Source organism: Phaseolus vulgaris, chromosome 7 (genome assembly GCF_051622355.1).
Source record: "Phaseolus vulgaris cultivar YP4 chromosome 7, ASM5162235v1, whole genome shotgun sequence".
Classification (NCBI taxonomy): Eukaryota; Viridiplantae; Streptophyta; class Magnoliopsida; order Fabales; family Fabaceae; genus Phaseolus; species Phaseolus vulgaris.
This window is the reverse complement of record NC_143504.1, coordinates 50,158,188-50,171,835: the sequence shown is the minus strand read 5'-3', so window position 1 is coordinate 50,171,835 and position 13,648 is coordinate 50,158,188. Positions and strand designations below refer to the sequence as shown.

The 13,648-nt window shown below is 40.2% G+C and overlaps 1 protein-coding gene across 1 annotated transcript; it reads left to right on the top strand.

Moving 5' to 3' along the window:
* The first annotated feature begins 1,777 nt into the window (after nt 1-1,777).
* LOC150025977 (uncharacterized) lies at nt 1,778-11,647 on the top strand. The gene is made up of 2 exons (XM_090304843.1): nt 1,778-4,363; nt 11,621-11,647. Exons 1-2 carry the CDS (start codon nt 1,778-1,780, stop codon nt 11,645-11,647), a joined length of 2,613 nt encoding a protein of 870 aa, XP_090160969.1.
* Nucleotides 11,648-13,648: the final 2,001 nt, after the last annotated feature.

Genomic DNA, 13,648 nt, shown 5'->3' with positions numbered 1-13,648 from the left:
TATGACAGTTTTGAGACTGTTATTTTTTCTCCTATATAAACAAGGGTTTCCCTCTTCCAGAAACATACCTTCTTTGTCTCTCATCTTCTGCAATCCAACATGCAACCTTTCTTCTTCCTCCACCTTTTCACAATTTTCTCTTTCTCTCTCTTCATTCATTATTTTAATTTATTATATTTATTTTTCTGAGTACATTGGGTTCTTACTCTATTAATAGTAACTTGCTAGTTCTGATCCTCAGAAGTTATCGAGAAGTTTCTGTTTTGTTATATCCTGAAAGATTTGCACAATACACCGCGGATAAAATCTTACGAACAGTGATCATTCACACCTCGAACAATCAATATTGTTCGTTTTAAAACCTCATTCACTGCATAAATAACATTTTTAATGATAAATAACATTTTTAGTGATATTTATACAAATCACATAAGTGTAATATATATATATATAATTGCATAGTAGAAAAGGTGTCAAAACTATTTTTAGTAAGATCAATATTTTTTGAAATAATAAAATAAGATTTAATTCATTATCATAAACTAAAAACATATTTAATTCATAATATCATTAAGTCATCCTTTAAATCTGTAATCTAAATCATACATATTAAAGTATGAACAGAAGGAATAGTAATTTTTACAATACAATGTAAAATGTTCTCTCTGCACTTCCATTTATTTATTTCTGATGTATTCCTCATAAAGTAATTTTAAGCAAAGTCTTGATACTCGACTGTCTTAATAAGTTAATCAACTAGGTTGCAGAGGACAGACAAACATGTAGTGATGGAACAAACTTAATTAGTTGCTATCAGTGTGACAGTGTCCCATTTTTCACAGAAGAAGAATCTGCATCTTTTTTGTTGATATGTCACTCAATTTACTCAAATAATAGTGTCAAAGCTGCAGTGGACAAAGCCTTCGATAAGATGCAAGATTTTATGTTCCAAAACCTATAATTTGGTGGAACCCGCTGTTCTACTTCTCTTGGATTTGCTTCACTTCACATTCATATTCATTTCATTAATTACAGCAATCGTGTGCATCTATTACTGAAAATTATTCTCCAATAATGTTATATACGTACTCCAACAAATCTCTTCCACGTAAAATTTAGGTTTTCATGATCTCTTGCTTTCGAACGCTAACATTGACCCAACATGAAGGTTCAAGAAGGGTTCCATTTTTTGTGACCACTATACATCCTTCAAGCAATATGTCAGTTTCAACAATTTACCTAGTGTACTGGTAGGCATCGGACGAACGCACGTGGCCGACCGGCCGTGTACACAATAAATGTAAGGGCATTTATGTGACAAGCTAAGGTGGTTAAGATACACCTCCGAAGAATAAGGAATATGCGTTTAGAGAAGATATGTTCCCCGGGTATTCCGGAGCACGACTGACAAGACATATCCATAACCACCCTGAGCCCAAGGGATAGAAAGCCCATTAGGCAATCCTATAAATACTGTGCTCAAGCCAGAGAAAGGTACGTTTTCATTCACTTACGAAACTGCGCTTAGAATCTCATACTTACTTGAGCGTCGGAGTGCCTTCGCAGGTACCCTCCCCCGCCCGACCAAAGTTGATAGCACGAAGGGACGACCGACCAAAGGAGACAGCAAGAAAGGACAATCGACCAGAGGAGAAGAAGATCAACACGTCAGCAATTACACCACGTCAACCGACCGTGCCTGGGCCCCATCTCTCCACTCAGGTACAATTGGCGCCCACCGTGGGGCCGAGGCAAATCTTCAATTTTTGAAGCTATAATGGTTGCGACAAGAAACAACAACGACGCTATGGCAGAACAGATGACTATGATTCAAATCCTCCAAGCTCAGATGGAGGAACTGCGACAAAAGGGGATGGAAGACCATCGTCAACATGAAGAAGATAGACGCCTCCAAGAAGAAGATAGACGCCGCCAAGAAGAAGAAATCGCCTTATTAAGAGAGCAGAATGCACGACTCCAACAACAGGTCGATAATCCCGAACGAGAAGGCCAATCCCATATGGCCGACCGAACCGCCTCTCGCATACCTACACCTGCCAATACCAATCCTGCTTCCAGAGCTGAAACAGTCGAAAGAAAGTCAAGGAAAAGGGGTCATCCTTTTACAGACGAAATTATCACCACTCCACTTCCTGACAAATGGAGAGGCCTCGTCATTAAACTCTATGACGGCTCGACCGACCCGGACGAACACTTAAATGTCTACAAGACGCAAATGACTTTGTATACCACAGATAACAATGTGTGGTGTAAAGTATTTCCCACGTCGCTCCAGGGAGAACCTCTTACCTGGTTCACAGAGCTGCCTCCAAACTCCATTAACGATTTTGACACCCTAGCCGCAAAATTCTCCACTCAATATGCCACTAGCCGACCGCATCACATGTCCTCCATGTCTCTCCTAGCGGTACAACAAGAAAAAGGTGAATCTCTTAGAACCTTTCTAGATAGGTTCAACAAAGCATGCATGAACATCCGAGGGCTCAAACAAGAGGTTGCATTGCACCATTTGGTCTCGGCCATCCGGCCGAGCCGTTTTACTGAAAGTCTCATCAAGAAGCCGCCTCAAGACATGGAAGACCTTCGAACTCGAGCAACCAAATTCATGCAAATCGAGGAACACATTGATTACCACCAACGGTTCAAAACCGTCGGATCCGGAGTCCTCAAAGACCAAACCCCGAGCAAAGAAAGAGAAGTCGCGATCGAACGAACTGTCCGAACCACTCCATGGTCCGACCGGAATAGGGGAGGCCGAATCCCCAGGTTTAACAGTTACACCCCTTTAACTGTGCCGAGGGGACGAGCCCTAGATGAAGCACTACAAACGAACCTAATCCCGACATTGAAGCAGTATCAAACACCACCGAATGCAGATACTGCTAAGCGTTGTCAATACCATCAGAATTTCGGTCACACGACCGAAGGATGTCAAGCTTTGAAGGATAAAACTGAAGAACTCATCCAAGCTGGCCATTTACGGCAGTTCGTCAAGAGGACAAGGAGTTCAAGATCCCCACCACGGAATACTGACCGTCCTTCCCGTGGTGTCGACCGGTCGTACCGTAACGATTACAAACGCCACACTGACCGTAGCCAGACTTCGCGAAAACGCAGCGAAAGCCCCGTTCGGCGTACACGCCCCCGTAGCACAAGTCCCGACCGAAACGCCCGACCTCGCCAACGAGTCCGCGAAGTCATCAACATGATTGCTGGACCCGTTAACTTGGGCGAACCGAACCACGAAACAAATTATATAGCTGGAGGATTTGCCGGTGGCGGGTGCTCAAATTCCGCCCGAAAGAAACATCTTCGTGACATCCAGTCCGCTCATGCTACCACGAGGAGGCGTCCACATATACCTCCGATTACTTTCACTGACGAAGACTTTACAGCCATAGATCCAGCCCAGGACGACCCCATGGTCATCACTGTAGAAATTGACAAGTTCGCAATTGCCAAGACTTTGGTAGATCAGGGTAGCTCGGTCGACATACTGTATTGGGACATTTTCAAGAAAATGCGCATCCCAGAAGCACATATTCAGCCCTATAACGAACAAATTGTAGGGTTCTCAGGTGAACGGGTCGATACTAAGGGGTACATAGACTTGTACACAACCTTTGGTGAGGAAGACGGCCCCCATAAAACAATAAACGTACGATACCTCCTGGTTAACGCACAAACTTCCTACAACATCCTGCTCGGTCGTCCGTCCATTAACAGATTAAAAGCCATTGTGTCCACTCCACACTTAGCCATGAAATTCCCCTCGGCTAACAACGACATTGCAACCATCCATGTCGATCAAAAAACCGCTAGGGAATGCTATGTAGCAAGTTTGAAAAGTGAGCCAACTCGACGACTCTATACAACCAATACGGACGACCGAGTCCCGCAAAAACGAGGACGTTCCCCCACACGGCGTTCCGGACGACACATGTCCCGTCGTCAAATGATAGCCCTTGTTGACCTCGACCCTCGCATGGACGATCCCCGTATGGAAGCAGGAGAAGACTTGCATCCATTCCCGCTTCGCGATGATCGCCACACTACGCACATCGGTACTTCGCTGAAACCGGACGACCGAATGGCCGTCGGGACGACACTTGTTAAAAATTCCGATCTTTTCGCCTGGACAGCCGCTGATATGCCTGGCGTAGACCCACAGGTTATCACTCACCGATTATCACTGTATAGAGAAGCTAAACCAATAGCTCAAAAGAAAAGACATATAGGCGAGGAACGACGTCAAGCCGCACGTGAGGAAGCCGACAAATTGTTACAGGCTGGATTCATTCGGAAGGCCCATTACACCACATGGCTAGCCAACGTGGTTATGGTGAAGAAAGCGAACGGAAAATGGCGTATGTGTGTTGACTACACAGACCTCAATAAAGCTTGCCCAAAAGACTCGTATCCTCTGCCTACCATTGATCGTCTCGTCGACGGTGCAGCCGGGCATCACATCCTCAGCTTCCTTGATGCCTACTCTGGCTATAATCAAATCCAAATGCACCCGGCCGACCGGAAGAAGACGGCCTTCATGACTGATTCCGGCAATTTCTACTATGAAGTAATGCCCTTCGGACTCAAAAATGCCGGAGCCACTTATCAAAGACTAATGGACCACGTATTCCACGACATGATTGGTAGGAATGTTGAAGTCTATGTCGATGACATCGTCGTCAAGTCCGACTCATGCAAACAACATATTGCCGACCTAAAAGAAGTTTTTCAGGCCCTCCGCCAACACCAGATGCGACTCAATCCGGACAAGTGTGCGTTCGGCGTCGAAGGGGGGAAGTTCTTAGGTTTTATGCTAACTCATAGAGGCATAGAAGCTAACCCCGAGAAGTGCAAAGCTATCTCCGAAATGCGAAGTCCCAACTCCATTCAGGAAATTCAGAGACTTATCGGCCGACTCACCGCACTATCTAGATTTGTTCCTAAACTCGCCGAACGAACGAGGCCAATCGTCCGACTACTGAAAAAAGCATTCCGCTTCGAGTGGTCGACCGAATGTGAGGAAATTTTCCTCGATTTGAAAACTTTTTTATCAACCCCGTCGGTCATCCAGAAACCGGACGCACGAGAACCCATCATAGTCTACCTCGCCGTTTCACACGAAGCCGTCAGCTCAGTCTTAGTGCAAGAAATTAATTTTGAAGAACGGCCGGTTTACTTCGTCAGCCGCGCCCTTCATGGCGCCGAAATCCGATACCAGACGATCGAAAAGGTAGCCATGGCCCTCATCATTACCGCCCGACGAATGCGTATGTATTTTCAGAATCATCGGATTATTGTTCGGACAAATTACCCTATTGTAAAGATCCTCACTAAACCAGATTTAGCCGGACGAATGATCGATTGGACGATCGAACTATCCGAATTCCATATTCAGTACCAACCACGCGGAGCGATCAAGTCGCAAGCTCTCGCCGACTTCGCAGCTGAACTCACTACTTCTTCAGCCGAGACCGAACATTCATCATGGATCTTATATGTTGATGGCTCCTCGAACGAGAGGTCGTGCGGCGCTGGAGTTGTTTTGGAAGGCCCCGGCGAGATTGTCATCGAGCAAGCCCTCAAATTCGACTTCAAAGCTTCAAACAATCAGGCCGAATATGAAGCCATATTAGCCGGTCTACGTCTCGCTCAAGAATTAGAAATCACTAAGTTAATTTGCAAAAGTGATTCCCGGCTTGTCATCGGTCAGCTTAACGACGAATATGAAGTCCGAGAAAGCTTTTTACAGCGATACTATCACTTAGTCAAACAGTCGATGAGCACCTTTTCTGAAATTTCTATGCAGCACGTTCGACGCGATCACAATACCCGCGCGGACGCCTTGTCCCGGTTAGCAACCACGAAGTGTAAAGGAATGCATTGGTCGGTCATCCATGTTACGCTTGCACGCCCAAGCATCGACCTACAGGAATGCCTGACGACTGACACGGAATCTACTTGGATTACCCCAATCAAGCAATATTTACTCGACGGCACATGTAGTCCTCTCGGCGAAAAAACCATGAAGCTGCAGGCCGCTCGTTTTGTCTTAATCGGCGACGACCTTTATCGCCGAGGTTATACCCAACCACTCCTTAAATGCTTGACACCAGACCAAGCTTCCTATGTCATCCAAGAGTTGCACGAAGGAACTTGCGGAACTCACTCCGGCGCACGGACAATGGCTGCCAAAGTATTCCGGGCTGGATACTACTGGCCGACCGTCCAGGGTGACTGCACCAATTTCGTACAAAAATGTCTTAAATGCCAAGAGTTTGGCACTTTGTCCCATCAAAAGCCTGAGGAACTCCATTTTATGTTATCACCTTGGCCGTTCGTCCAATGGGGTATGGACATCATTGGTCCTTTCGCCCCCGGTAAAGGCCAGTGTAAATTCTTACTAGTCGGCATTGATTACTTCACCAAGTGGATCGAAGCCGAGCCCCTGACTGCAATCACCGCCCGCAATGTTCAAAATTTCGTATGGAAAAATATCGTTTGCCGCTTCGGGCTTCCACAAATCATCATCACCGATAACGGTCGGCAATTCACCGACCGAACGTTAGCTGAATTTTACGAGAAGCTCCACATCAAACACATCGCTAGTTCAGTCGAACATCCGCAAACAAACGGACAGGCAGAAGCTGGAAACAAAGTTATTTTGAACGAACTGAAGAAACGTCTCGGCCCAGCAAAGGGCAACTGGACTGAAGAACTCTTAGAAGTATTATGGGCATATCGCTGTACTCCTCAGACGACTACACAAGAAACGCCGTACAGCCTAACGTATGGCACCGAAGCTATGATCCCCGTCGAGATTGGCGAACCCTCTCTCCGCCGGCAAACCCTTGATCTTGATCTAAACAAGGAAAGCCTCTCGGTCGGTCTCGATCTCATCAACGAACTCCGGGACAAGTGTAGAATTAGAGAAGAAGCATGCAAAATTCGGGCGGCCAGACGATACAACTCCAAAGTTAAACCAAGATTGTTCCACAAAGGCGACTTAGTATGGCGAATGCGGAGCAGCGCACGGAAGGAAGGAGGCAAGTTCTCCAGCAATTGGGAAGGACCTTTCCGCATAGCTGATACGGCAGCCGGTGGAGCCTATTATTTAGAATATTTATCTGGGAAGGAAATACCGAGAACGTGGAATGCCACACATCTCAAATTTTATTACAGTTGAACTTTAATAATAAAAGTGCACTCTTTCCTCGCTCAGTCGGTTTTTCCCTAAGGAGGGTTTACGACCGGGAAGGTTTTAACGAGGCACTAAATTAAAATCCAAATCTCCTAGTCCTTTACTCAATTCATACCTCGTTCGGCATCTGAATTATTACCTCAACGTAATCAGAATTATTTATGCCACGTTCGGCATCAGAATTATTTACTCAATCTTATGCCTCGTTCGACATCTGAATTATTACCTTAACGTAATCAGAATTATTATGCCACGTTCGGCATCCGAATTATTTACTCAATCTTATGCCTCGTTCGGCATCTGAATTATTACCTTAACGTAATCAGACTTTTTTATGCCACGTTCGGCATCAGAATTATTCATTTATTTATGCCTCGTTCGGCATCAGAATTATTCACTTATTTATGCCTCGTTCGGCATCAGAATTATATTATTACCTCAACGTAATCAGAATTATTTATGCCACGTTCGGCATTAGAATTATTTACTCAATCTTATGCCTCGTTCGACATCTGAATTATTACCTTAACGTAATCAGAATTATTATGCCACGTTCGGCATCCGAATTATTTACTCAATCTTATGCCTCGTTCAGCATCTGAATTATTACCTTAACGTAATCAAACTTTTTTATGCCACGTTCGGCATCAGAATTATTCATTTATTTATGCCTCGTTCGGCATCAGAATTATTCACTTATTTATGCCTCGTTCGGCATCATAATTATATTATTACATCAACGTAATCATAATTATTTATGCCACGTTAGACATCAAAATTATTTACTCAATCTTATGCCTCGTTCGACATCTGAATTATTACCTTAACGTAATCAGAATTATTATGCCACGTTCGGCATCCGAATTACTTACTCAATCTTATGCCTCGTTCGGCATCTGAATTATTACCTTAACGTAATCAGACTTTTTTATGCCACGTTCGGCATCAGAATTATTCATTTATTTATGCCTCGTTCGGCATCCGAATTATTCACTTATTTATGCCTCGTTCGGCATCAGAATTATATTATTACCTCAACGTAATCATAATTATTTATGCCACGTTAGGCATCAGAATTATTTACTCAATCTTATGCCTCATTCGACATCTGAATTATTACCTTAACGTAGTCAGAATTATTATGCCACGTTCGGCATCCGAATTATTTACTCAATCTTATGCCTCGTTCGGCATCTGAATTATTACCTTAACGTAATCAGACTTTTTTATGCCACGTTCAGCATCAGAATTATTCATTTATTTATGCCTCGTTCGGCATCAGAATTAGTCACTTATTTATGCCTCGTTCGGCATCAGAATTATATTATTACCTTAATGTAATCAGAATTATTTATGCCTCGTTCGGCATCAGAATTATTTACTCAATCTTATGCCTCATTCGACATCTGAATTATTACCTTAACGTAATCAAAATTATTATGCCACGTTCGGCATCCGAATTATTTACTCAATCTTATGCCTCGTTCGACATCTGAATTATTACCTTAACGTAATCAGACCTTTTTATGCCACGTTCAGCATCAGAATTATTCATTTATTTATGCCTCGTTCGGCATCAGAATTAGTCACTTATTTATGCCTCGTTCGGCATCAGAATTATATTATTACCTTAATGTAATCAGAATTATTTATGCCTCGTTCGGCATCAGAATTAGTCACTTATTTATACCTCGTTCGGCATCAGAATTATCTTATTACTAATGTAATCAGAATTATTTATGCCTCGTCCGGCATCAGAATTATCTTATTACTTTAATGTAATCAGAATTATTTATGCAAGTGTGCATTGCCCACATGTCGGATCCAACAATTTTCTATGCCACATTGTTCATTAACTCTTCAAAAGAGGCGTCAGGCTGTGGGCCAGGGGTCTCCCCCTCGGCCTCCTCATTTAAATTATCATCGGGGTTGATCGGCACCAGCTTTCCATCAACTATTATTTTTTCTGTCGTACTGGTCGTCCTCCAGGGGTGCTCCATGCAGGCAGGCCGCTTGTCCGATGCCTAACCGAAAATATTCTTCGCTAATGCGAACGTCCCGCCATTCCGTTAAGTTTAATGTCTGACAACTCGAAAGGCACAACAATTATTACGACTCTTCGGCTTTTATTCACCTCGAGCCTGGGGGGCAAGTGTACTGGTAGGCACCGGACGAACGCACGTGGCCGACCGGCCTTATACACTAAATGGAAACGAACGCACGTGGCCGACCGGCCGTGTACACAATAAATGTAAGGGCATTTATGTGACAAGCTAAGGTGGTTAAGATACACCTCCGAAGAATAAGGAATATGCGTTTAGAGAAGATATGTTCCCCGGGTATTCCGGAGCACGACTGACAAGACATATCCATAACCACCCTGAGCCCAAGGGATAGAAAGCCCATTAGGCAATCCTATAAATACTGTGCTCAAGCCAGAGAAAGGTACGTTTTCATTCACTTACGAAACTGCGCTTAGAATCTCATACTTACTTGAGCGTCGGAGTGCCTTCGCAGGTACCCTCCCCCGCCCGACCGAAGTTGATAGCACGAAGGGACGACCGACCAAAGGAGACAGCAAGAAAGGACAATCGACCAGAGGAGAAGAAGATCAACACGTCAGCAATTACACCACGTCAACCGACCGTGCCTGGGCCCCATCTCTCCACTCAGGTACACCTAGTTACTAGCAAGGGAAATAATTTGGAGGACGAACCAAGGCCACCAGTTAGAACTTCATCCTTGATTAACATTCACCATCCACATAACTGCTGACAACCATCAATACAACGAACAAACATCAACACGTCGCCCACTCAATTTCCAACCTAATCCAAAGAACAAAAAATGGAATCCCCAAAACTCTTAACAATAGACCACGACAACACGTGTCATCTAACCCCCCTTGTCAAATAAAACCCTAACTTTTCCTCTTCTAGAGATTAATGCTTTGTTTGGATGAGGGATTGGAAATGAGGGAGTGAATTTGAGATGATTTGAAGGAAAAGTGTAAAGAAAGTTGGGGTGTTTGGATTAAGGTAAATAGAGTGGAAAGTGTAGGGAAAATTTATGAAAGTTTGTGAGTGATGTGATAGGTATGATTGAAATTATATATTTTTTAATTGATAAGAATGTAAGTTTACAAATTTACCCTTTATATCTAAAAATTGTTAAAAAATTAATTTTATTTATTTATTTATAAATTAGAATTATTTTCATTAAAATGTTATTTAAATATTAATAATTATAAATATTTTGATAAAAACTTATTTTTATATTAAATAATAATATTATTTTTATCTTTACTTTTTTGTAATTAATATAATTATTATATAAATTTATTTCTATATTATTAAAAAAAAAATTTTTATTCTTATTTATATTTATAATTTATTATATATAATATGATTAATTATGTTATTTTTTATAATTTTGATTATATTTTATATTTAAATTATAATTTTATTTTAAATAAAAAGAATAATAGTTTAAATGTAAAATGAAAAGGTTAAGAAAGTAAATTACAATTAAAAAATATGTATTATTTAGTGAATTGCAACTTTCTTCGCAATCCAGCGAATAAAGTTTTGAACAAATTTTTTATTTTTTTTTATTTTCATGTACTTTTGTCTTTATGTGTATTAATATTTGTGCTTTCTTCGAAAGCAGTAAATTCTTTCATTTCTTCGTCCCGAACCAAACACAGCCTAAGGAAAACGTCAAGTGTAACCCTTAAATAGATTCCCACCTCCACAACAATGCAACATCCAACCTTCGTCTATCATATCTCTCCCTCGACCTTTCACTCCTCTCCCTGGTACAACACAACATGTTAGACACAGAAATGAAACAATTGATAACAACTGTGTCGTACTGGGACTAGTTGGAATGTGGGAAGGTTCATGACTATCCATACGTACGAAAGAAATCCGTGTGAAAATGAAACTCGGATTTAACTCATTCCCGTGGACAAGATCAGATCGAAGAGATCATGGGAGATTCAATAGCTCAAACAGCTAAGTTTTGGTAAAATTCACTCAATCTCAACTATATTCGTAAAATAACAATCCACTAATACGGAGATTCTTGCTAAAATTTGTCACTAACTCTCGAATTATAGTCAATCTATTTGATTGTTACATAAATTTTCCATATTTCATTTAAGGCCTAAATCATCTATAAAATGCAATATCATTAAAAGTAAAAGGAATCGAATTTTATTTTGGGTTGGGTCAAGGGAAAAACAAATTAGCGTCCATAATGGGATCTCCCATTTACGAACTCAAGGTAACGATCATTCGGTTGTTTTCAGTTTCATGCTTTGGTTAACATGTTAACACACATGCATTATACTAATGTGGATTTATTGAATATTGATAATGATTTCTTAAGGAAGCACTTGATAAAAGAGCATATTGATGAGTCTTTTATACGACAAGTGTACTGAGTCACAAGTAATAATTTGTCTCTAAGATGGATATCAAACCCATAAGGAACATTTATTTAAAATCCTAATAGTAACATGTAAGAAGTATAAGAATATGTACAATAATTTGATTTGATTTGATATTTACAATGGTTTGCATGAAAACTAAATAAAAGCAAAGTAAAGAGTTGTTGATTTAATTGAGAAAATTGAGATTGAAGTTCATCTTTCTTACTCTTTTGTATTTTGAAAAACATAGTAATATTCTATCATTTGATTGATATTGATGCCCATATAAAATTCATTTATAGAGCATATTAATGAGTCTTTTATACGACAAGTGTATTAAGTAAGAAGTAATAATTTGTCTCTAAGATGGATATCAAACCCATAAGGAACATTTGTTTAAAATCCTAATAGTAACATTTCATAAGTATAAGAATATGTACAATAATTTGATATTTACAATGGTTTGCATGAAAATTAAATAAAATTAAAGTAAAGAGTTGTTGATTCAATTGAGAAAATTGGGATTGAAGTTCATCTTTCTTACTCTTTTGTATTTTGAAAAGCATAATAATATTCTATCATTTGATTGATATTGATGCCCATATAAAATTTATTTATATGAATTTCTCACATGTAAAATTATTAAAAGAGTATTGATTCCTCGCATATTTATAAAAACTCTTTATCATTACGATTAGATGTTGAAAGCAATTAACATTTTAAATTTATTCCTAGCATTCAAATATGTTAATCAATCTAAGGATCAAAATTCTGGTAAACTAGATTTATGAATAAAATGACAATACCAATCATAAATCGAAGAAAAAAAAATTATATTTAAATATCACCTAAATACATAAGAGTTTGAGCATATTACTCTCGATCCCAAAAGGTATAATTAGTCACTCATGTTAGCCATTACAAGCATGGAAAGCAAGAAAAGAAGATCTATGATGTTTCTCCATGACGACTTCCTCCTCTAAGGTTTTCTATCACCTCTTATTCTCCCAATGAATGACTAGGGTTGTGTCTCACGCCTCATATTTAACCTAGTTGGGCTTTGGCTAAGTGACTTCTCGTCTGGGCCGTGATTGGGCTCGCTTGGGTGAGTTGGACGAAAATAAACCCAACATCACTGGAATGATCGCGCCATGGTGAGATTGGGCTCTCTTAGGCGAGATCCCTTGGGAGGCTTCTGACTTAGGCGAGTTTGAGCGAGTGTTGGAGCGTTCCAACCTTTTCTTTTTATCTTGCATATTCTGTTTTTGTCCTTTCATCTCCATTTTTTCCTAGCGTCATGAAATTAACACAAATTTGAGAATAAATTGTTCTTATTCATATTATAATCACAAAATATATAAAAAAAAGTTTAAAATTATAAATTATGGGTTAAATTATAGTTATTTTATCAATAAATATCCATAAGTATCTATATTTTAATATGAAATTTCACTAAAATATGACACTTATCACGTAGCATATGATCTTCGTTACGTTATTCAAATTTGAATTAAATAGTAAGACTTTAGACCCCAAAAACTACATTATTTTGAAACCCTGCCCGAATTCCACCGCATCTACCCCATTTAGACCTAAGACCCGTAAAATGTAAGTTGCCCATCAAACGTCTTAAACCACCACCACTGAAACCTACCTTCAAACAACCCACATATGATTAGACAAATATATTCAATAAACAACGATTCATCAAGACATTAAGTGAGGTGGAAAGACTTACTGGAACAATGCCATGTCTTACCACTCAAACAAAGAGTTTGAGTATACCAAAGACAACGTCAGACCTTCCTTTTATGCTCAAGAAACTAACTTTGAAGTTGTCATAAGAATGTGATGAAACTAACACTAAATTTTTGCTCTTTGATGAAGACCTAATCCAACAATACATATCAAGTATCGCACTGTAGGTTCACATCACCTATTATGTTGATCTTCACAAAACTACCATGCACTACAAGAAAAGTTGG

Excerpts from the sequence above, each read along its gene's own strand:
- LOC150025977 (XM_090304843.1), top strand. The coding sequence starts at position 1,778 with ATGGTTGCGACAAGAAACAACAACGACGCTATGGCAGAACAGATGACT. Across the intron at positions 4,364-11,620 it reads GGCTAGCCAACGTGGTTATG|GAAGCACTTGATAAAAGAGC; the intron begins GTGAAGAAAGCG and ends TGATTTCTTAAG.